The 26455-nt window shown below is 34.9% G+C and overlaps 1 protein-coding gene across 4 annotated transcripts in view; it reads right to left on the bottom strand.

Annotated features, from left to right (window-relative positions):
* Nucleotides 1-26455, bottom strand: part of LOC126749096 (rho guanine nucleotide exchange factor 17) — a 344657-nt gene that overhangs the window by 42976 nt on the left and 275226 nt on the right. For all 4 annotated transcript variants that reach the window (XM_050458724.1, XM_050458723.1, XM_050458727.1 and 1 more), the window contains one exon: nt 3334-3425. In XM_050458724.1, the coding sequence (XP_050314681.1) occupies nt 3334-3425 (92 nt within the window). The remainder of the gene's footprint in view (nt 1-3333; nt 3426-26455) is intronic.

The following is a 26455-nucleotide window of genomic DNA, read 5'->3' as shown; positions in this document are numbered from 1 at the left end:
TATCATTGAATAATTGAGCAGCTTCTTTTTGGGTACGTGTTCTATCACCAAAGCCAACCATGCACAGAATTTCTATTTTTTCTCTTTCCGTTAACTTTACCATTGTGAAAACCGCACCTTTGCTCGTACACTTCACACTTGACAATATCTGATTGGCGTAGAACTGTCATACAGTTTCTATGAAAATACACGGTCACCAGCCAACAATAAAAAAACACGCCAACAATAAAAAACACGTAAGGTGAACTTCAATAATAATGCTTGATCGTCCTTTTTTTCGATAACTGTTGACTTTAGATATAGGACATGATGCATGAAATATACGTAGAATTCCACGCGAAATTCAAAAATGAAATAAAAAAAGGTGCTTTCATTTAAAAAAATTAAGTTGATGGTCGTAATTTATTTTTGAGCAACCCTGTATATACAAACTTCACGTACAAAAATGCGCAACTTGAAATAAAAATCGACGGGTCCGAGCGTTTTTTTTCGAACACACTCCTGAATTTTAAATGAATTTAGACATAAACTTTTGGGATGCACTGTATATATATATATATACATATATACAGATCGTGTTATCGTGAGCTACGTATTACCCAAAATAATGGCAACACCGCTTGGTTGCGGCTTGCAGGCGGCGGAATATTTCGTTTTTATTTTTTGAACCGGGAGTCAGCAGACCTCACTTTGCTATGTTACTGAACGTTGCATTAATAATTTTTGAGCGTTATTTTCTTATCTTTTTCACTATGGCTGTTTATACCCCTTCCGAAAGAGTTTAACTAATTAAATGGTTTTATGGAGGCAATTCGGCAGTACAATGTAGAGATTTGTTTTCAGTGACATTTGAGAATAGACCGATTCCTTGTGCAAAAACGGTTTTGAATGTGGTTATAAATTTTGAGACATCTTTTTGTCTTCAAGATTGTAAAAAATGCCACACAAAATGTCAAGAACCACCTGTTGAAGTGGTCCAGGATATAGAACGGCGGGAAGAAATGGTTTGCAGTACCCTAGAACTTGATTCGACACGGTCCACTAGAAGTATTGGAGAGGAACTGGGAATGAGCAATAAAACTGTTGCTCGTATCTGGAAAAAATATGGGTACAAATGTTTTAAGTATTCAAAAACTCAGGAAATATTTCCTGAAGACCAGTGGCGAAGAATGGAATTTTGTGAAACCATGATGGAAAAGGCAAATGAAAACGACTATTTTGTAAAAAATATTTTGTTTTCTGATGAATCTTCTTTTCCATTACATGGCCAACACAATCCTTCCATTGTTCGTTATTAGTCTCAGGAAAACGAGCGCAGAAGTTGTCAGTTTCGTACTTAGTATCCTCAGAAATTGAATGTTTGGGCAGGTATTTTGGGCGACAATGTTATAAGGCCATTTTTTATTGATGGCACTTTAAACGCCCAAAAGCACCTTGAGTTGCTGCAAAACCAAGTTTTTATTCCTGCCATTCAAATCCTACCTGATGTAGACCTGGGATCGGTTTATTTTCAGCAAGATGGCTGTTCTGCTCATAACGCGGCTAGGGTAAAAGATTTTTTAACAAATATTTTTCCTAACCGCCTTATTAGTGAGACCGGCGATATTAAATGGCCTCCTAGATCTCCAGATTTGTCTCCAAATGACTTTTATCTGTGGGGTTACCTTAAGCAGACCATTTACAAGCATGAATTTAGTAGACCAACAAATTTAGAGAAGTTGCGAAATAAAATTGTCGAAGTTGCCAATTCCATTTTACCTGAAACTCTTTTGGAGGTGCGAAATAGCTTTTAAGATAGGTTAAGTTTTTGTTTAGCAAAAGAAGGCGGTTTATTTGAGCCTTTTATTTAAAAAATTATATGTTCTTAAGTTTGTTTATTAGTGTTTTATTTCTGATTTTTTATTATATTTTTATCAGAGTTGATGTTTTATTTTTTATTAGAATAACGCTTTAATTTTCATTATGCAAAACACGGCATATTAAACATTTTAAGATTACAATTCCATGCGGATTTTACACATTGTCATGTCTGTAAAACCCGCATTAGAATAAATATTTTAAAAATGCCTGGATTTTCGCGTAATATTTTGGGACATTTTGTCGCCAAACGACGCAGCTCCCACGAAAGTCAAATGTTTACTAATCCCGTCGGCCGTCCTCGGGCCGGCCGGGGCGGTGCTCTGTCGCAGGCACTCGTACACGCGCGACGTTGCAAAATTTCGCCTCTATGCGGTTTCCTATAAGTAACGAACGAAAACACGATCTGTATATATTTCACAGAATGTCATACACAACACCCACAAAAAGTCAATGTGTGGTGCGGTATAGTGGAAGGAAGAGTTTTAGGACCTTACTTTTTTGGTGACACTCTCACTGGTAAGAGGTATTTGGACATTCTTTTAAATTATTTCATCCCCGCTCTGATAACTTTGTATCGGGATTTAGAAGAACCTGACACGAACCAACGTGATCTTTTTTTCAGCAAAATGGAGCCCCGCCACACTATGCTTTATCCGTTCGCAATTATCAAAATTAGGTTCTTCCAAATCGTTGGATAGGTAGACGAGGGCTCATTTAATGGCCACCTAGATCGTCAGATTTATTTCCTTTTGATTACTTTTTATGGGGATACTTAAAAAGTTAAATGAATGTCACTAAACCGGAGAGTTTAGAAGATTTAAAAGAACAAATATGCCAGGAAATTAGAAATATTACTCCAGATGTTATTGACAACGTTCAAAAAGAATTTGCAAATCGCCTTGGTTATTGGCAGGTTGTTAACGGTGCTCAATTCGAACATTTAATTTTTTTATATAGGTATTTCTTTAATTTTACATTTTATCATCATTTTTCGTTCAAAATTGCTCATGTAACCACTATTCATTTGTACCATATCCTTTGTAAAAAAACGCGTTCTTTCTGATTCTGCATTAAAAAATTGTGGTTTCCATTTAAAAACATATTGAAGACGTCATATCTTTTTTTTATTCTCCCTGTATATTTAATTTTTATGTAGAAAAACCCTAAAGCTTTGTCATGATATTTTATGTTTTGATCCCTTTAGGGAGAGAGTTTCTTGTTATTTTTGGTTTTTATTATTTATTTCGACCACATATATGCACTTAACCCCTGGTCCCTTAAGATTCTTCAACGTAATCGTTGATAATATCGTGTAAGATAAGCATTGCATCCTAACTCTCCGTTGTCGCTTACATTTGTCAATTGATTGAAATTCGTTCGATTCGTAAATACGTAAACCAATTTTTTTCGAGAGTTTATCAATAATTCACTGCTATTAAGTTATACAATACATTTTAATTTAGTGTAACTTACCTAATTTTGATTTAAGCTCCATTAGGGTTTCTTCCCAAGAGGCGCGAACTTCTGCCTTAGGAAACACAATTGAAAGCATCTCGATGCCACCTCTAAAATAATTATAACTTTGTAATTTTTGTAAATATGTTTGGTCAGATTACGTGCTTTAATTGCAATTTTACATTTTTCAAAAATAAGGTTCTTTTTCCATTGAGAGATGAAAAACGCCTCTATAGCAATATTTATTGTATAATACAATGTAGAAAGTAGAATTAATAAAGTTGAACGTCCTTAGTGGGAAATAAAGAGAAAGTGTCGCAGACTTAGGACTTTAGAGCAAGCTGGTTTTATTTTAGAAGAAATGCCGACTTTTCAGCCTTTATTTAGGCCATGTTCAGGGCTGGATATAGCACGTTACAGTTTACAATTATACAATATTACAAATAAGCAAATAAATAAATAAATTAAGTTATTGAATAAAAATACTACAAAACAGGCGGTCTTATTTTCTTTATTGTTACCCCAATGGCCTTTTATGTTTACTTCATATATTTATATAGGTTTAAATTAAAAAAGAAGAAAACATTTTTTTCAGTTGCGAATATATACAGCAAAGGATAGTGTTAAGATATACAGGGTGTCTCAGAACTATGGGATCAAACTTCTTGGGGTTGTTCAGTGCAACAGAAGAATCCATTTGAGTATAGGAACCCATGTCCGGAAATGCGTCACTACGCCACTACGGCCCTAAGACGCGTTAAAATTTATAAAAAACATTAATTACCTAAATAGGATCTGCTGCATTTATTTTTACCTTTTGTACATGATACATTTAAACATTTTATAACTTACAATTTTTAAACATTTATTGCTAAAGGAAAACTTTACCAATCAAGAATTGGCGGATATGCAGTTAGCATACGGAGCAACAAACTGCAATGCACGAGCAGCATCGCGGTTGTATCATGAACGTTATAACGAACGACAGCATCCTGGATACAAAAAGTTTATTGCGGTTCATCGGCGGCTCGCTGAGACAGGCATGTTTAAGACCAAGATGCATGATACTGGTGTTGCTCGAACCGTAAGAACGGTCGAATTTGAAGACGAGGTGCTTCAGCGAGTTGCCGATGAACCATCAAATAGCATACGTGACGTCGCTAAGAATATGAATACGAGTAACGCCTCTGTTTGGCGGGTAATACATGAGCAACAACTCCATCCTTACCACTTCCAGAAAGTTCAAGGTATGACTGCAGCCGATTATCATCCTCGAGTTCAATTTTGTCGATGGCTTCTGGATCATATCCTTGCACAACCAAATTTTTTACGATATGTTTTGTGGACCGATGAAGCCTCTTTCACAAGAGACGGTATTTTTAATAGTAAGAATAGCCATGTTTGGGACGAAGAAAATCCTTATGCAATTTTTGCAAGAAAACATCAGAATCGTTGGTCTGTCAACGTATGAGCAGGCATTGTTGATGATTATTTAATTGGGCCTTCTACCGGAACGGTTAACAGGACCTATTTATCTGCGTTTCTTGGAGGAAGTTCTCCCAGAACTCCCTGAAAATGTTCCACTAAACGTTAGATAGAAAATGTGGTTTCAGCATGATGGAGCGCCGGCTCACTTTGCTGTACAAGTACGCGAGTATTTGGCTCAGCGGTTTGGGCACCGTTGGATTGCCGAGGTGGAGCAGTTTCTTGGCCTCCTAGGTCACCCGATTTAACGTCGCTCGATTTTTTCTTGTGAGGACATGTAAAGTCTTTAGTCTACGAAACTCCAGTAGAATCAGAGCTAGACTCAATTGGACGAATAACAGCAGCATTTGAAATCATTCAAAACGAGGATCAAATTTTTAGTGTAGTCCGCCGAAATCATGAGCGGCATTTAAATCGGGGTATTGAGGTTGGAGGAAAACATTTTGAACAATTGTTGTAATGGTATCATATACAAAAGGTAAACATAAATGCATCAGATCCTATTTAGGTAATTAATATTTTTTCTAAATTTAAACGCGTTTTAGGGCCGTAGTAGCCGTTTTATAGTGACACATTTCCAGACATGGGTTCCTATACTCAAATAGATTCTACTGTTGCACTGAACAACCCTTAGAAGTATGATCCCATAGTTCTGAAACACCCTGTACATACCTATTTCTATTTAAAAAACCTGCCTATGTCCAGTGATGAGGTATGAAAGCATTATGAAGTTTTGCACTTTACATCTATGTAAACAAGTTTCAAAAAACATGACAATTGATGGGATAAAACAAAACAGCTCTTAAATACACTCAACGGCTGCTGTTGAAATCTATCGAACTATGTACCAATAAGAGAATAAATATAGATTTTTTTCTACCAATAAAGTCCTAAAACTGCGATACTTTCTCTCTGTATAATAGATTGTTATCAAGATAAACAACAAAAATGACTAGAATATCAAATTTCTTGTATAGATACAAAGAACACATTTTGCTGTGGCAGTCAAAGCAAATAAATACAAAAATTAAAACATTTCAACTAGGAGGAAGTGAAGTCCCCAAAGAAGATAAACTACCAAAAACCTTAGAGAAAACCATAGGTGTTTTTAGTCAGTTAATTTAACAGTTCATACAGTGTGAGTCCGTAACTTGGAATAAATTCAGTAGTTCATATACTTAATTTTTTCTCCAAAAAAATCCCCGGACCCATCGATTAGTATTTTTAGTAGCGCTCTTATTTGTTGAAAGCACAGCTAGACAGTGTGTCCCAAAAACAAGTTATGACGTCGTCGATAATTTTTTTTAAATAGTAAAGCTCATGTTTTATTGTATATTTTTAAAGAGCGTGTCAAATTATACATAGCTGCAAAATTTCAAGTTTATGTGATTATCCGTTTTTATCGTTATTTTATCGTTTTTAAGATAATTAAAATATATTTTTTTATTTAATATAAAATATAGAATCTATTTTACTTAAAAAGTATTTTATAAAATGTAGCCCATTTACTATTTAACATTATTCTAGACGTACTTGAAAATCATTTTGAATATTTTTAACGATTTTTGTAGAAATTTATATAAAGTTAAATATATATATATATAATAAAATATAAATTTATGGACTTATTTAGAAACATGTATCCTGATTTACCACCGATATCGCAAAGTACTGTAAGCAAAATTGAAAATCAGTTTCAGGAAAAATGACCACGTTAGAAGAACAACTATTTCTCGTTAATCTGCGCTCAATGAAAATCCCAAAATTAATGTGTTATTATGTGTTCAAGACTATCCTAACATTTTTACTAGACAAGTAGCGTGTGAATTAGAAGTGAGTCAGTCTTCAGTAGTAAGGGTTCTGAAGGCACGAATTTCACCTCTTTAAACTAACAATTCTCCAGGAAATTAATGAAGAGGAAGCAGGTAGAAGAATCGAAATTTTCCACCAATTTATGGAACTACTGCAGAATAATACTGTTAAAACAAAAAATATTTTCTTTTTATACTGAATAAACAAGTAAATCGACAAAATTGCCGGGCACCAGAAAATCCATGTTGAACTCAACATCCAGAGAAAGTAAATGTTTGGGCAGTGAGAATGTGTAATACATAAAAAAGGGAGCCCGAAGGACTTACTCGGATCATCATGCCTTCCTTATGATGACCCAAGGCATCCACAACAGAGGTCATAGAAAGACTAGTGAGAAGCTGCAGGCAATCAGGAACTTTTGTATCAAGACAAAGAAGTGAGGTTATAAACTTAACTGTATATACTAATTACATAAATAATTCTATTAAAAACTGGCATGTATCGATGGAAGAAAGTTGCTCGGACCATAGATACATTTATTTTTAAATTATGAGTGTTGACCGGGAAATAACAGCTTACCAAAATCCGAAAAGAACCGATTGGGGTAACTTTAAAGTATAACTCGATCGCGAGCTACTTGGTTGTAAAGATAAGTGATAAAGACAAACTAAATGATTACGCGGAGAAACTGACTGACACAATCATTAAGTGCTACGAAAATAACAGTTCGGAAATCAAAAGGGTTGCATCCAGAAAAATCGTGTGGTGGAGTAAAGACCTTGAAAAGATGAAGACTGTTAGAAAAGAATTTAACAATGCCAAATACAATGAAAGATAAGAAACCTGTAAGACATCTCTAACTGACTATAACAAGCTAAAGCAGGCAAAAGGACTCTTGGAGCAAGTACTGCGAGTAGCTGGAAAGCGTTCCAGACTGTGCTTATTTCCAAAAGGTTACAAGCAAAGCTGCACGATTAGCTTCCTATGCAATAGCAATGATGTGTATACAACTACAGGAAAAGAAACACTGACCTACCTTTTTCGGGTACATTTTCCTGGGTGTGCTATAAAACACAACATAACTTCCAGTCAGAAGAGTACAGAACAACGCCAATAAAAAGTACGTCGAGAGGACTGGGAAGCTGCCAAAAAAGTTGTGACATATAAGAAGACTAAATGCGCCACGAACTCATTTAAGCCCTACAAATCTGCTGGCCCAGATGGAATCATTCCAGCAATGATGCAAGAAGGACCAAATGTATTAATAAATAAACTGACTGGATATTAAGGGCCAGTCTAGCTTATAGATATATCCCTTTGAGATGGAGGCCGGTACGGGTTGCTATTATACCTAATACAGGACAAACTGACTATTCTTAATCTAAATCTTTCAGACCGATAAATCTTATGTCTATTCTTTTGAAGACACTAGAAAACTGCTTGACAGACACATTACGGACGGAGCATACTGCTATTAAAACTAACTAAAAAAAAGGGAAAAAACCATTAGAATTATAGGATATGCAGATGACTTGGTGATCCTAGTCCAAGGAAAATTTAATACAACGGTGAGAGAAAGAATACAAACTGCTCTCAACATCGTGAAAAACTGGACAGAGTGAGAAGGTCCTTAAGACACTATTCTTGCATGATAAAGAAATTCCTATGTTGGGAGAGATAAAATATCTGGGGATTATCTTGGACCCCAAATTAACTTGGCACCAACATCTCGACAAAGTAACCAAGCGATCGGAATCAATTTTATTGACGACCAAATACATGCATAGGCAAACCTGGGAATTACAAACACACTGGATCTATACTAGAGTAGTAGTGCCCACTATAACTTATCGTGGTGGCCAAAAATCCGGCAAGTAGCAGCAAGGCTTAAGTTAAGCAAAATACAAAGGTTCGCATGTCTAGGCATAACAGGAGCCATGAAATTTACACCAACTGCATCTATGGAGGCCCCTCTTAACCTCTCACCATTGCACCTGGTGATTTAAGGAGAAGCAAAGTTGGGACTGAAGCAAATGGGAAATAACAGTCAAGCTAACTTGACAGGAGCATCAAGAATCTGTATCGTAATCAAATCAGAAATGATTTCGGATCACATGGTTCCAAAGAATTGCTTCCGCGCACCATAAGGAGATCTTATTTGGACAAGAGAACAAGAGCTGGAATTTTTGGGGAAAAATCTAAGCATGAAACGTCTCATCAGCTTTGAAAAAATGTTGAGTTAATTTTTGTTTTTCTTGAAAACAATGTGTCAATTATTTTGGAAATCGTAAGTCATAGCGAACCTGAAATTTTGCAGTTTTGTATAAGTCGATATGGTCTTATTTTTAGAAATAAGCAATATAAGCCATTAAAAAAAATAAATCGCTGTATATTAATTTCTACATAAATCGTTAAACATTTTCAAAACGATTTTCAAGTATGTTTAGGAAAATATTAAATAGTAAATGGACTACATTTCAAACATTTAAAAAGCCCGAGATTTTTTTTTGAGAAAAAAAATGAACAACTAAATTTATTCCAAGTTTTATTTGCAAGATTTGTACTTCAGAAATTTTACAGAATTGGTTTCCTTTTTAGTCATTTTAGGATTTCTTTAGTTCGTAGTTCTCTTATTTCTTCTTGCTAAATAAAGATTTTTATATTGCCAATCCTTACATCTATATATTTGATTTAATATGTTATTTTAGTAACACAGTTATTTGTTTTTAGTTTTTTTAGGTTTAGTTGAATATGAGGCCATATAAAACTCCAATCCTCTAAAATTTTTCTTTATGCCAAGGTCTCGGCCTATGTAAGCGTTCTTAAGGGAGACAGGAATAAGTTAAGGCCTTTCATTGTACATCATAAAACGGAACATTGATACAACTTTAAGATGTTCGTTAAAGATATAAGGTATATTTTTGGAAAATATATGTCAAATATTAGTATACAGGGTGTTTCAGAACTATGGGATCAAACTTCTAGAGTTTGTTCAGTGCAACAGTAGAATCCATTTAAGTATAGGAACCCCTGTCCGGAAATGTGTAACTATGCCACTACGGCCATAAGACGCGTTTAAATTTAGAAAAAATATTAATTACCTAAATAGGATCTGAGGCATTTATTTTTACCTTTTGTATATGATACCATCACAACAATTGTTTCAAAATGTCTTCCTCCAACCTCAATACACCGATTTAAACGCCGCACATGATTTCGGCCGACTACACTAAAAATTTGATCCTCGTTTTAAATGGTTTCAAATGATGCTGTTATTCGTCCAATTAAGTCTAGCTCTGATTCTACTGGAGTTTCGTAGACTAAAGACTTTACATGTCCCCACAAGAAAAAATCGAGCGACGATAAATCGGGTGACCTAAGAGGCCACGAAACTGCTCCACCTCTGGCAATCCAACGGTGCCCAAACCGCTGAGCCAAATACTCGCGTACTTGCACAGCAAAGTGAGCCGACGCTCTATCATGCTAAAACCACATTTGCTGTCTAACGTTTAGTGGAATATTTTCAAGGAGTTCTGGGAGAACTTCGTCCAAGAAACGCAGATAAATAGGTCCTGTTAACCGTTCCAGTAGAAGGTATGGCCCAATTAAATAATTATCAACAACGCCTGCCCATACGTTGACAGACCAACGATTCTGATGTTTTCTTGGAAAAATTGCATAAGGATTTTCTTCGTCCCAAACATGGCTATTCCTACTATTAAAAATACCGTCTCTTGTGAAAGAGGCTTCATCGGTCCACAAAACATATCGTAAAAAATTTGGTTGTGCAATGATGTGATCCAGAAGCCATCGACAAAATTGAACTCTAGGATGATAATCGGCTGCAGTCATACCTTGAACTTTCTGGAAGTGGTAAGGATGGAGTTGTTGCTCATGTAGTACCCGCCAGACAGAAGCGTTACTCGTATTCATATTCTTAGCGACGTCACGTGTGCTATTTGATGGTTCATCGGCAACTCGCTGAAGCACCTCTTCTTCAAATTCGACCGTTCTTACGGTTCGAGCAACACCAGTATCATGCATTTTGGTCTTAAACATGCCTGTCCCAGCGAGCCGCCGATGAACCGCAATAAACTTTTTGTATCCAGGATGCTGTCGTTCGGGATAATGTTCATGATACAACATTCAATGTTCAATATTCGCCAATTCTTGATTGGTAAAGTTTTTTGTTAGCAATAAATGTTTAAAAATTGTAAGCTATAAAATTTTTAAACATGACATGGTATGGTATCATGTACAAAAGGTAAAAATAAATGCAGAGATTTAGGTAATTAATGTTTTTTATAAATTTTAACGCGTCTTAGGGCCGTAGTGGCGTAGTGACGCATTTCCGGACATGGGTTCCTATACTCAAATGCATTCTTCTGTTGCAACCAACCCAACCTAACCCAACCCAACCCCCAGAAGTTTGATCCCATAATTCTGAAACACCCTGTATACGTACGACTGTTACGTCAAAATAATGTGATTGAGGTCAACTTGCCTCATTCTAACTTTAATAGTAACTGAAATAGAGGGTGTCAAAGTATTATTTGATTTATCGTTTTTTTTTCATAGGTCCTGAACTAATTGACATACTGACATGAAATTTAAAACATACGAGTCTTTTAAAAAGAAAAATAAAAGTTCGTATACATTATTCGTGTTTTCGGTAGAGGGCACTCGTTGCGTTAGTTTTTACTTTTTTAGTAATAATCATTTTAAGTAATGCCTAGGCATAATTTGTTTACCAATTTGGAGATGCATGATATTCTTTGTATGCGCGAGTAAATTTTAATGGACGGCATGCAAGACGCAGGTATCAGGAAAAATTTCCAGATAGACAACCAAATCATAAATTATTCCAAAGAATTTATAGCCGACTAGGAGAAACTGGATCATTACGGCCAAAAATGCCTGTTTTGGGCCGCCCGGGTTAAGTACTGGGCGAATAGCGGCAGCTACGGGTGTAAGCAAATCATGTGTTGGTAAAGTTTGTCAGAAAGAAGGCTCTATCCATACCACTTTACACCAGTTCAGTATTTGGTCCCACCAGATTTGCCAGCTAGAATGCAGTTGTTGTCGTCAATTTAGAAATATGCAAAACGCAGATCCAATGCTTATTAGCAGAGTGTTATTCACAGACGAGGCTACATTTACTAGACGTGGCGTATTTAACTTTAGAAAACCCAAATTCAGTTGTCAGTCGTCATTTCCAGCACGAATTTACAGTTAACATTTGATGTGGTATTATTGGAAACCATGTAATAGGCCCCCCTGAACTACCACCTAATTTAAACGGAGACTCGTACTTAAATTTCTTACGAAATGAACTTGGAGGTCTTTTAGAAGATATACCATTAAATGTTAGGCAGAACATGCATGTTCAGCGCATTTTTCTCGACAGGTACGCAATTACCTTGACGAAAAATACCCTGAACGTTGTATTGGCCGTGGAGGACCTTTGCTTTGGCCTGCGCGTAATCCAGACTTAAACCCCATGGACTTCTGTATTTGGGAATATTTGGAATCAATTGTTTATGATAGCCCTATAAATAATTTAAATAAACTAAATGTAAAAATTGTAAATTCTGTAAATATGTTAAAACACAATGAGGATCTTCTCTTTAAAATACGGCAGTCATTTGTTAAACGTATTTCAAAACGCATTGAAGTTAATGGGGAGGGCATTTTGAACAGTTGTTATAGTACCGTTATTTGTATTTTTCATTGTTTGTTATTGTTTTTGGTATATTTGTTTAAAAATAAAATATAAAAAAAATAAATAAATATTATTTACTTTGGTTATTATATAAGAATTAACAAAAAAGTCGTAATATATATTTTTTTATTTAGTAACTATTCTAATTTCACAATATATTCAGTAATTTCAGGTATTAACTTTATTTTATTTAGGATTCCTAAAATTGTCTTCCTAGGATTGCTAAAAATCTAGTAAATTTAAGTCATTCACATATTATAAAAACCTAAAAGTGAGAAAATGGTTGCTTCTAGCGACTTTAGGTATAAATTTTTATGTAATATTAAAAAAGAAAATTATTTTGTTACTTTTCAAACAAACATACGGAGCTGTAAAAAAATTATGGGATTTAAAAAAGTAAAAACTAACGCGATGAGCACCCTCTACCAAAAACACAAAAACTGTATACGATTTTTTTTTTAAAGATTCGTTTAGTCTAAATTTTATGTTAGTATGTCATTTGGTTCAGGACCTATGAGAAAAAAAACAAAAAATCAAATAATACTTTGACACCCTATATTTCAGTTACTATTAAAGTTAGGATAAGGCAAGTTGACATCAACATCACATTATTTTGACGCAAGGAATCTACTGTTGTTCCATGTCCCATTACTTTTGGGGCATCCTGTAGATACTGTAGATACAGTAATGGCCAAAAGTAGATAGACAAATGGTTTTTTAAAAAAATCAAAGGAAATAAAAATTCTATAATAAAGATATTTAACTCTCCATTGGTAAGGTTGGTAATTGTCACAAGATTGGTAAGCTGGGGTATAGCATACCCCAATAAAAAGACAAACATGTTTCGAATATAAATTAAACATTTTTGAAATATTATCAATAAATAATGTTTTTGTATTGGTCTGAAAGTAAATAAAACTAAAACACATGACAAATAACCAACCAAAAAAAAATTAAACGTTTATTTTCAAAAGACCTACATTTTTACAAAAATTTCGAACAAGACGCAACCAGGTATTAAAAATATATTATTATTTTCAAAATATTTACTTAAAAATTAATGTTTGATTAAGTATAAACTACAAATAACTAAAGAAAAATATAAACTAATACATTGCTTTATGTTTTATGTACTATCTATAGAGCTACAGTTGTCGCATGTTTGCGCTGCATGACTCAGGCAAACAAATTTATTACAGGCCCTACAAGTGTAACGAGATTTGCGATCATTATTTCTGGGACATATATAACACCTTCTGGAAAATATTTGCCTTTTTGTGTCTTCTCCAACTGTTTTGGGACAATTTTCCCCTGTATATCGGAAATCTTACGTCGCACTGCTAGACTTATTCGCGGATTTTGCACTCTACTCATTTGGAACGGTTTTACTAAACTGAAAGTTAAATCTTTTAGAAAAAAGCGCCGTTTTAGATTTTCATTCGTATTGCAATTAAAAATTTCAAAAGCGTTTATAGCAGCTGAGTTTAGTAAGGAAAAGAATAGAGTTGGTGGCCACCTGCGGCTATTCCTTGATACACTATAAGTGGCAGACAATTGATGTACCGTATCTACTCCTCCTTTTGTCATGTTGTGAAACATTATTATTTCTGGTTTATTTTGGTCCCTAGAATCGGGATCAATTGTGTTGTCATGATGGAGAGTTGATAAAAGGAGAACATTTCTATTTTTTTTTAGAATATAAGAGACCAATGTTACGTCTGATTGAAATGCAAATTTGGAACTTCTTTCTTCTCGCTTTGTTGTGAGTAATTCGCCAGGAATTTCTCTTATATTTTTTCTCAACGTCCCTACTGAAGTAAGTTTATATTCTTTTAGTAACTTTATTACCAAGTCATAACTTGTAAACCAATTATCAAACGTTATGTTTTGCCTTGTTCCCCTAATTGGTTCTACCAATCGCAGAACTATGTCAGCCGGTTTGTTGCTAAGGGCGTACGGACCTTCGGACTGCTGGCCTACATATGCTTCTAAGTTTAGTACATAAATTGTTTTTGAGTCTACAAGTGCAAATACCTTGAGGCCATATTTAGCTGGCTTGTTTGGTATGTACTGCCGAAATCCGCACCTACCGCGGAAAGACTCAAGTTTTTCGTCTATTGTTAAATATTCCAAAGGTACATAAGCTGCTTGAGAGATTTCCACAAACCGATCAAATATTGCCCGAATTGGAGCTAGTTTATCAATTTTAATTCTTTCCTCCCGAGAATCTTTATTTTCGAACCTCAGGCAGCTTAGTAGGAACCTAAAACGCTTTAGGGGCATCGTTGCTCTAAACATGTCTATACCGGATCCATCGCTAGCCCAAAGCTCATCTAAATTTAACCTACTAGCCCTAAAACGACTACACATATATAGTAGTCCAATAAGGGCTTTCATTTCTAAAGCTGTTGTTTGTTGTAGGGTTGATTTGTCATTATAGTTTTCAGATTTCGTTTGAATTAGCCGATTAGTACATTCAATTATAGAGTCAATAATAAGTTCGTCTATAAAAATATTCCAACAATCAAAAGGGGTTTTGGCCTCTTTAGCAACACCTTTTGGTCCCGGAAGATGTATAATAATATTTTCCTGACGTGTACGCATAGCCTTATTTCCTGGATTAGCTACCTAGCTACCCATTTAGTTGTTTTGTCAACTCCCCATAAATACCTTGACTTTACTTCAGGCGAAAACTCCTCGACAATGTCATCTTCTAATATTTCTTGCTCAGAATCAGACTCCTCAGAACGCTGGCTAACGTGGTCGTCAAACTTGCCCTCAGAGCCGGATTCAATGGGCTCCTCATCAAGTATTTCGGGTACCTCTGATGAATTATCCGAAATTTCCCAAAGCCTCAACAACTTTTCTTGCTCTTTTTCATATGACCATGGAGCAGACATAATAATTATCTACAAATGAAATTCAAGGTAAACAAAAAATATCAACAGAGTAATAATAATAGTAATTATTATAGGTTTATAACATATTAAAATTATACGTAATTATTATTATATTATATAATAATAATAATAATAATTTATATATAATATGTCATACTTACCTCTAAAAGAATCAAAGAATTAAGGAAAAAAAAATTACGAGAATGGTAAGCTGGGTATGTATACCCCAAATCACTCTACTTGCGTCGATCAAAGCTCACACGCGACTGACGCGCTCCAAAGCACGTGCTTTCTATCACTTGACATTATTATTTAAAGGTACTTACGAGATGGCGCTACGTATTTTGCAATGGACAAAATTATAGAGATATTAAGTAGGTTGGGCTATGATATACCCCACCTTACTAACGTAGGGTTAAGTATATTATGGGCAACATAAACATGTATAAAAATAATAAAACATTCTTTAGAAACAATCACCTAATTTGGTAAATAATAAGAAATAACTAAATATACGCTAAAGGATAATCAAATTTAAAAAATAACCAATACTCTTTTTTTTTCGAAGTATTTTTTTTCAATTACAAACTAAACCATCTGCAATATTAGTATTTTGTTAAATACCCATAAAATATTGTCTATTACAGCCTGGCATCTACGTGGCATTGATTCAATAAGATTGTCTATGAGTTTAAAACCAATATTTTTCCATTGCTGTTGCAACCGTTCGAATAATTCACCTTTATTTGAATAGTTTGTATCCCTAATATCACGATCTATAATTTCCCATACATTTTCGATGGGATTAAGATCGGGTGACTGGAATGGCCATTTCAAAACTGGTATTATTTCTTCTTCGAAAAATTGCTTCATAATTTTGGAGGAATGCTTCGGGTCATTATCTTGCTGGAATTGGAATCTCAATGGTAAATTGTCTTCGACATAGGGCAACATAACATCTCTGAGAATATCCCTGTACATAAACCTGCCCATTATGCCCTCTATGCGATGTAACAAGCCCATTCCATAACCTGAGAAGCAACCCCAAACCATCACTGATCCACCTCCATGCTTAACTGTGGGTTTTGTGTACTTGGGATGCAAACGCTGGCCAGAAGGACGTCTAGCATATTGAATTCCATCGGAATTAAACAAATCAAACTTCGATTCGTCGCTCCAGCAAACACGTTTTCATTCATGTTTTGTCCAGTGTATATGCTGACGGGCAAATTCCAATCGGGCTAAGCGATTCTTTTTTGAAAGCAATGGTTTTTTTGCTGGCCTACATGCAAATAGATTCTCTTCTACCAACCTTCGTTTTACAGTCCTTGAGGACACATTACAAATCCCTAGAGCCTTTGATTCTATCTGAATGTGACGAGAAGTCATGAAAGGGTTATTCTGGCTAATTTGTTTTAATTTGCGTACAGCTCTAATGTCCATTTTTTTTGGTCGACCAGCTTTATTTTTGCTCTAATGATCCTGTCCTTTCATATCTTTTGATAATTGCCCAAACAGCTTTTCTTTTAACATCAAATCTACGAGCAATATCAATTTGACGATCACCCGCGCGATATGCATTAATAATGCGTTGTCTTAAATCAATAGAGAATCTAATTCCCGTGGCATGTTGCACCTTGAGTTAAAGAGAAGCAATACTATACTAATTTTATTTTATAAATATCTAGACAAAAAAATAATTCCAAAATTGTTTTTGTCTACATATCTACTTTTGACCAGCTATATTTATATTATTGCTTTATCTGATAGCAAGCAAAATATTTAACTGAAATTTATTGGTGTCTTTTTACAGACCGCCTTACAAATAACAATAATTTAAAATCTAGGGGACCTGTGGGTAAATCTTTAAACAATTATATGAAAATAATACTTTGTCTATCTACTTTTGGCCACTACTGTACCTATATACATATAATTAAGCAGTTATATCGTTTCCAAAAATATACTTTTAATGGACGCCTTAAAAGTTGTATTAATTTCTTGTTGCATGATTTATAACAAAAGGGCCAACTAATTTCTGTCGCCCTAAAGAAGGCCTAAAATAAATTTATTGATTTTCGATATTTTGGCTCTTACGTTAATTCTTATTTCTATCTTTCAAACGTGTTACAGAAAGATTCCAATTTGATTCTTCGTGACAAAAAACATTATGGAAAATTTGATTTGTTAGATCTTGATGGATCCAAGACTTGCAATAGAAACATTTCCGTGTGATATCATTTTAAACATAAACATTTGCATAATACTTTACATACGTTAAGTGGTAAACTATTTTTTTTTTCAGATTTTAAGCTATTTTGCTATTTACATTCAAAATTTTAAATGTATTTCACCAGAAATAATAAGCGTATTTGAATAAATATTCTAACTTAAAAAGGCCGATATACGATGGCTACATTTATACGAGAAATTTAATTTCTTTATAGTATAACTCGCCAGACCCACCTCCTGGTGAGGAATTTTTATAAAGTAGATTTGAGAAAGACAATAGTAAGAGCGTGCTGTGATATGAACGCCTGTCACTCTCTATGGGGTAAAACAAATAATAATGCACAACGATATTACACTACATATAGTTCGTGCCGCACATTCACATAGGCCAGTTAATTGTTTTGTGATTCATGAGAAAAGTGTTTGGAATTTATAAAACCTTATTATTATGTTTTGGTTTACTCAGTTGCAGAAAGAGTAGAAATATTGAGTTTTTTAAAAAGAAAAATATTGTAAATATCGAGTCGCGGAGGTGTTTAATCCACGGCGAGCTGACAAACATGTTTCTGAAAAAATTGTTCGCAAATTAATGGTTAAATTTCGCGAACCAGGTTTTCTTCATAACAAAAAGAGGAAGCTTATAAATCCTGTACTGAAGAAACCTATGGAAATAGTAATATTAGGGCAAATATAATTAGTCGTTGCGATGCGCGTGACTCACCAACAAGTTTCCAAAAAGTATTAAAAAAATATGTTCTATTCTTATAAGATTCAACAACTTTAATCATTGTTTGGAATGTTGCGAAATAATGACTGAACGCTTAATGGTAATTTCTTATTTAATGTGTGTTTTTCGAATGAATGTAATTTCTTCTTAAATGGCTAAGTAACCACAATTGTAGTTACCGGGCTGACTAATTCAAAGATTTTTCATGAAGCACACACACAAAACCCTGAGAGCTTGAATGTTTGGGCAGATGTCTCTGGAATTACTATTGTAGGTCTTTTTTCCTCCCTGGAAATTTACCAGGCGATTTATGACATTTTGACATACAGTATCGGACAAAAATAGAGCGACGATACAGTTTTTTTCTTTTATTAAAAAAGCAAAAACGCAAGAAGAATTAAAACTCAATAAAACAAATACACTCATTAATAAACATATATTAATTATTACATAACATACCAAAATTCTTCCGTATAAACAAGATCATAAAAAGAAAAAGAAAAGTTAAATATTTCTATACGACAAAAATTAAGCGACGCTTACAATAAAAATAAAAGAAAACATTATCAGATTGCGCCCTTAATATTTAGTCCACAAGCCTTTATTTGCGATTACCTGGCGGCACCTTTGAGGCATGGAAGAAATTAAATTATCAATTATATCTTGATCAATATTTTTCCATATATTTGTAATTTCTTCAAAAATGTACTCTTTGTTTTTATAGGTTTTACTTCTAGGTTGCCTATCCACAATTTCCCACAGGTTTTCGATCGGGTTAAGATCAAGCGATTGGGCTGGCCATTTAAGAATGGCTATTTTATTTTCATTAAACCATTCTTTTATACATTTTGCTGTATATTTTGGATCATTGTCGTGTTGGAAAACAAAACGTAGTGGCATATTCCATTCCTCATAAGGTAGCATGACATTTTCAAGGATATATTTATACTTAAACCTATCCATAATGCCCTCAATTTGGTAAATTGGTCCCATTTCATAGCGAGAGAAACAACCCCACACTAACACGTTGCCACCTCCATGTTTTACAGTACCTTGGACATACTTTGGGTCAAGTCTTTTACCTGCAATACGACGAACATATTGAACACCATCACTTTTATACAAATTAAACTTTGACTCATCACTAAAAAGTACTTTTTTCCATTGCTCTGGTGTCCAGTGAGCATGTTGTTCTGCAAACAGAAGACGTGCTTTAATATTCTTCTTACTAAGAAGCGGTTTTTTGGCAGGTTTGCATGCTTTTAAGCCTGCTTCAACTAGTCTGCGCTGTATCGTTCAAGAGGAAACATTAGAGCCCCCAGCTTCAGCCAGAATTTGCTTTGCTGACAGAAAAGGATTTGCCTGGGAGATCCTTTTAATTTTTCTATCCAGTTTCTTTAAAGTTTTTCTCGGTATACCCGTCTGTTTTCGGTTAACTACTTTTCCTCTAATTCGATAGTTCTGAATGGTCCTCGACATAACAGATTTTGAAACCCTTAGTTCTTGTTTTATTACGTATTATGGTGTTTCCATCTTATACGATGCAATAATTCTTTCTTTAAGATCTATAGAAAAACTTTTACCACGAGGCATTTTTAAATAAAATATAGATTTGATACCGACCAAAACCGATGTTTATCTACTAAAGCGAGGTTCTCACGAGGCGAGTTAGTTGATCAAATTTTAATTGATCAAGAAAAATCGCAAGCGATTTGCGTTCTCATGGTTGAAACAGAAATCGCTTCATACGGCAGTTGCTTTAAAATGGCGCCGAGGAAAATTGTGCAATCGTGTATTCGTGCGATTAAAAACGTATTAGTTCACTGAATTGAGAATTATTTTGAAGACGTAAATGTTGGGTGAGAGCTTGGATCTTAAGAAGAGAGCAATTAGCAGCATCGCAGTCACTTCTGAAAGAGCTAGCAATCGAGGACAAGGCTGAGTACAGGAACCATCTGCGTATGAACGAGGCTATGTTTAATGAACTTCTTGCTAGAATCCGGCCCTACATTTCAAAACAGGATACCAACATGCGAGAAGCCATTCCAACAGAAGTTAAATTACAAATCACTCTAATATATTTAGCAACAGGAGATTCGTATTCCAGCCTTGCCTACCTCTACAGAGTTCCAAAAAATACAATTTCTAATTTTATGAAAAATGTTTTAGAAGAAATATACAGGGCCTTGGAAGAGTTTATCAAGGTAAGCAATAAAAAAAATTATTTACCATATTATTTATAATACATATTCCTACATACATAATGTGTTCTATTCAAATATTTGCAAAAGCCTTTCGAATCATATCAGAGGGATTAATATTATCTTCATTATCTACATTACTCGGTACCATAGGTTCGAACGTCCTTCCGCTGTATACTGGCTCAGATATCAATGATGGTGGAGAGTTTATTATGGATTCCTCTGATGAAGATAGTGTCTATGAATATTGAAAAGAAGACGAACTCGCCGAAGTATTTCTAATAATTTGAATGCGTTGCTTTCTAATAACATCTTCTATTTTTTCCTCGCACAATAAAGTGCCCAGTTCTGGCATTTGTCTTAGTTGAGCGGCAACTAATTTTCCAAAGTGATCAAATTCATCCTCCATTGGAACATTACCTGATTCTACAGCATTTAGCCTGTCAATAGTTTCATTGATATCAGCCAATTTAGGTTTACGGGAAATTTGTGACGATTGTTTCGAAATCACTTGAGGTGGACGCGAGGGTGGACGGATTTCTGGAGTCGAAACTGACGGAGCTGATGGAACCAAAAACTGGGTATTCGTCGCTGCGGGTGTTTCTTCATTTTCCACAGATGTAACATTTGTGTGTCCGCTTAATTCATTGTCGCCATACTCATCTCCATCTTCAGCCGTTGCTGTACTCTGAAAATTTTTTTTTGTTTTAGATACCACAAACAGACGGAGAATGGAAGAAGATACAAGAAGATTTTAACTGTCGTTGGAATTTTCCTAATTGCTGCGGTGCCCTTGACGGTAAACACGTTGTTATTAAAAAAGTTCCAAATTCCAGATCCGACTTTTTTAATTATAAAGAAACGTTTAGTGTTATATTATTCGCGAGTGTCGATGCAAATTACTGTTTTCGCTATATTGATGTCGGAACTAATGGACGAGCAAATGATGCAGCTGTTTTTGCCAAGTCATCTTTAAATGATTCGTTGCAGAGAAACATGTTACATTTTCCAGAAAATGGGGTGTTTGTAGCAGACGATGCGTTTCCTTTAACAACAAAAATTCTCAAACCATTTGCAAGAAACGCACCACTGACAAAAAAACAAAAAAATTTCAATTACCGGTTGTCAAGAGCACGTCGCATTGTAGAAAATGCTTTCGGAATTTTGGTGACAAGGTTTAGGGTATTTGATAAACCTTTAGCGTTAAACATTGACAAGATTAATGATATCATTAAAGCTTGCTGTGCACTCCACAATTGGTTACGAATACATTCAGTTGAAAACTACACACCCCTTGGTTCATTGGACGTTGAAGATATAAGTTCATATACTGTTATACCCGGTACGTGGCGATCTCGTTGCCAAACAAATCAAGCATTAAAAAACATAGGACGAATTGGAAGTAATAATTTTTCAAGGAATGCTGCTACACTCCGTGAAAATTATGCTGATTATTTCTGTGGTAATGGAGCTGTATCTTGGCAGGAAAATATGATTCATTGACAAATATAAGTTTATTACCCACAATACCTCTTTTATTTTTTAATTTCGTCAAAAAATGTAATTTGTATTATAAAATTAACAATTTTTAAAATGTCTTCAATTTCCTCAAATAACAAAAGAAAAAAAGATAAATATATGCATAAAAATAATTAATAATTAATAATTAATAATTAATAATTAATAATTAATAATTAATAATTAATAATTAATAATTAATAATTAATAATTAATAACTGCTCGTCAAAATAGGGGAGACACCTACGTTTTTGGATCAGATTCAGATGCATGTAACTTAAAAAAATATATTTTTTTTAAAATTTGGTTTTCATCACTTAATAGGTATATTTATCCTTAATTTAAAATCCTATTAAAATTTTAAAAATCTTCTTTATTCTAAATTAATATTATAATAATTACTTATTGAACTATACCAAAATGCCACAAAAAAATGTGTGATCATTTGTCACCTTCAAAAACTTAAGGCATTTTTTCTTTACTTGATTTAACCCCCTGTATAATTTAGAATAACGAAATTTTTAAAATTTTAATAAGTTTTTAAGTTAATGATAAATATACCTATTAAGCATTGAAAACCAAACTTTAAAAAAGTAAATAATTTTTAAGTTAGAGGCATCTGAATCTGACCCAAAAACGTAGGTGTCCTCCCTATTTTGACGAGCAGTTTATATAGACTTACCAAGTTGGAAGTGCTGTCTCTAGTAGTGGACACACTTCTCAGAAAAGCATCTGCTCTTTCGAACCAAACTAGTTTGGGTTTATAAATGTCGCTTGTCCCAGCTCCACTCTTCACTGATTTCAGCACCAAGTTCAGTTCTTTTTTGTACATGGTGCGTACAGATTTTATTTTATTTTTTATGTCTTCACATGTTAACTGGGAATATTCCATATCCACAGTTATTGCTTGGATAGCGGTCTCTCTAGCATCCTTGTTTTTATATACATTAAGGGTTTGGTTCCACAGACATTGTTGCTGTTGATACAAGTCCAAAAATTTAAAATTTAACGCGTCATTCCATCTAAAACACTTTGACGTCATTTTGGTCGTACACAATCTATACCACAAAACAAACAATAAATCGCTTTCGACTTGAAATTAATCTGTTCCCACGTTCAACAAGTTTCAACTCGCTTGCAATTTTCGTCGACTCGGCTCAAAAAGTTGACGGGCAGGCAACTTTTTGTAGTTCAATAAAAATTGAACGATTTTTATTGAAAACATGTTCTCATGGAACGATTGTCACTTCAACTCGAGAGATTTTAAATTGACCGACAAAAATCGCCTCGTGAGAACCTCGCTTAATGGTATGAACAATATCGATCAAGTCGCTTTATTTTTGTCCATGAAAAAATGCATAAAAACATACAACAATTTACTAATCTCTTGCTATTCATCACAAGAGGCAAAGAATGTTTAAATACGATTAACAAAGGTATGTACTGATACTACAAAATTGTTCCTAATTATACGAGGTACAGTCACAAAGTTTTTTAGGAATATTATAGCGTCGCTTAATTTTTGTCCGATACTGTAGCTCTAAAAAATATCATAGAGAACGACCATATAATGTAGAAAAACTAATATTCCTCCTCTGCATTATTTGCTAAATGTACGTAATTATTTAAATCATACGTTTCTACGACGCTGGAACGGACAAAGGGGTGCGATTGAGTGGTCTCCTTGGTCACCAAACTTAAGTCCTCTGGATTTTCTTTTGTGGGGAAAAATAAAAAGCAAAGTTTACAGTACTTCACCTGATACATTGGAAGTTCTGTGATGAAGTTACACCGCACATTTCACTTCGACGTATATTCCCATATCCTTTTTAACTATTCAATTATGACAATTAAAGGCTATTATTGTAATAATATAGGTTTTATTTTATTGAGGTTAACAAACTGTCGGATTGCCACACAGTTTTTGTAAAAAAATATATTGATTATAGCTTCTTAGGCATTGTCCTTCAAAGAAGTTTTATTATGGTAAACAATATATTTCCATAATTCCATTCCCATTTTTTGATTGGAGTGATCTATTTTTCTTTAAATAAAGTATTTTTTTGGTGTAAATATTGAATTAGCTATCATAATTATGAGAATGATCAAAATAATTACTATTAATTTTCTAGTTAATAATATAACTACCGAAAGGTAAAGATGATAATTTATTAAATTCCGTTGTAATTAAATTTAAGAATTTTCTTCTCAAAAAATGTTCTAAAAGGCTCCATAAATAAACTGTTTATAAAATATAAAAATGAATTAAGAGATATACCGGGTGACAATTTAAAAACGAACATCATTTAATATTGCCTCTACTAATGATAGTATTAACATTAGGCGAAACACGTTAATTTACATATCAAGGTGGACAACTTTTGAGGCATTTGTTGTCGTACTACTTTCAACCCCCAGTGCACTTACCCCTAAAATTTTAAATGACTTCTATTTCTTTTACCATTTTTGTGTTCCTTATAAAATATTTCATAAACTGCATTCAACTTTTTTTTTCAAAACCCTGACATAACCTCACAAATAAGTGAAATGTATTATATGTACATTTAAATAATGCAACTCCTTAAACTACTACTACTTTATGAATTATTCAAAATGGGTTCCATTTTCCTCCAACCACAAGTACAGCCTGTATTCAAACTGTTCTCGAACGCTTTGAGTTTCAGGTGAAATACATCTATACTCCTGTACAATTCTTTGTTGTAATTGTTGAATTGAATCTGATTGAGTTTTAAATACAACGGATTTCAAGTGACCCCATAAAAAAAATCCAGCGGTGTTAGATCTGGTGACCTAGGCGGCCACTCTATGGGTCCCCTCCTACCAATTCACTGCTATGGGTAATGATTATCCAAACACTCTCTTACCGGGCGTACCTATTGCGGAAGCACTTGGTCCTGTTGGAATTGCAGCAAATGTTTATGTAGAGCAAGATTTCCATTAGATTTCCTTTTGATTTTCCACCTCATGAACTATAAGAGGTTCTATAGTTAAGTCTAACATTTCTGCATAAATTTCACCATTTGGAGTTCCATTAATTAAGAGAGGACCGATGATGCTTTTTTTTATGGTAAACACAAGCACAAGAGGAAAGTCCTATGTCATTCTTGGAGTGGTGCTTGCGCGAAGATATTTGTGGGCATTTATCTTGAATCGCTGTAGGTTGTATGCGTCGGGAAATATGTGAGGTGGAAGCCCGTTCCACAAAGAAGATGTTCTCCAGATGAATGAGTCCCGATACAGCGACGTCCTTGGGGTAGGCAGGTGGACTCGATGTTGATGAGCCGCAACTGCTAGACGCGTCCTTCTTGCCGGAACAGCCCTGGGTGAAATCAGGCCTGCCAGCTCAGAGGAGCACTTACCGTGATAATAACGGTAGAATAAACAGAGATCAGCCACCTTTTTCCTGTGCTCCAAACTATCCAGACTCTTTGTCAGTTCTGGTTTGTCGATAAGACGAATAGCTCTCTTCTGTATAGAATCCAGCAGGTTTAAACTATGCTTGGGTGCAGAGCTCCAGACGTGCGAGCAATACTCGAGGGAAGGGCGTATTTGAGCCTTATAAAGAGTCAGCAGCTGTTCTGGTGTATACAGTTTTTTCGTTTTGAAAAGCACTCCGAGTTTTTTGGAAGCGACCTCGGCAACGTGGTCATGCCAGGACACACTGTTGGTGACCTCGACTCCTAGAAGATGTAAAGATGATTTCATTGGCAATGATTTCCCTGCCATAACCAGCTCCGGGCCACCAAGGTTAGTCTTCATCGTAAATACTGCAGCCTGCGTTTTTTTAGCGTTAAAATTGACCAGATTGTTACTGCCCCACTCCAAGATTGCTCTAATATCGTTGTTGGTTGAAGCTACTTGTTGCTGCCTAAGATTCTGAGAACTTGCGGCTGTCGTTGGTTTGGCGGACTTAAATGTGAAAATAAGTGTGCTATCGTCCGCAAAGCTGTAGATTGGATTGACAGTGGTTCCTAGCAAATCATTGATATATATCAAGAAAAGGGTGGGGGATAGAATGCATCCTTGAGGGACTCCAGCGTTAATGTTAAATTTGTCGGAGAGGTATCCATCGACGGCTATTTGGATTGTTCGCTGTTCAAGAAAACTTTTGATCCATCTCAATAATGAGTTTTGTATGCCGATTGAGGAGAGCTTGGTTAGTAGTCCCTCATGCCACACTCTGTCAAATGCCTTGGAAATGTTAAGAGCGACTGAGCGGGACTCGCCATGCTTCTCCATGGCCTTCGTCCACAAGTGTGTGACGTAAGCCAGAAGATCGCCGGTGGATCTGAGCTTTCGGAAGCCGTATTGATGATCGCTGATTAGTCCAGATGATTCCAGATATCTTAACAGTTGTTGGTTGACTGCTTTCTCCATAATCTTCGATATTACTGGAACTAGTGCAATCGGGAGGTAATTGAAGGGGCATCGTCTTCTTACCCTTTTTGGGTACAGCTTGCATTCGAGCAGTTTTCCAGCTTGTTGGAAATTGGCCCTGCTTATACGATGCCGTGAACAGTCT

Source organism: Anthonomus grandis, chromosome 22 (assembly GCF_022605725.1).
Source record: "Anthonomus grandis grandis chromosome 22, icAntGran1.3, whole genome shotgun sequence".
NCBI lineage: Eukaryota > Metazoa > Arthropoda > Insecta > Coleoptera > Curculionidae > Anthonomus > Anthonomus grandis.
Note: the sequence above shows the minus strand (reverse complement) of the source record. Positions and strands in the feature narration are given on the sequence as shown.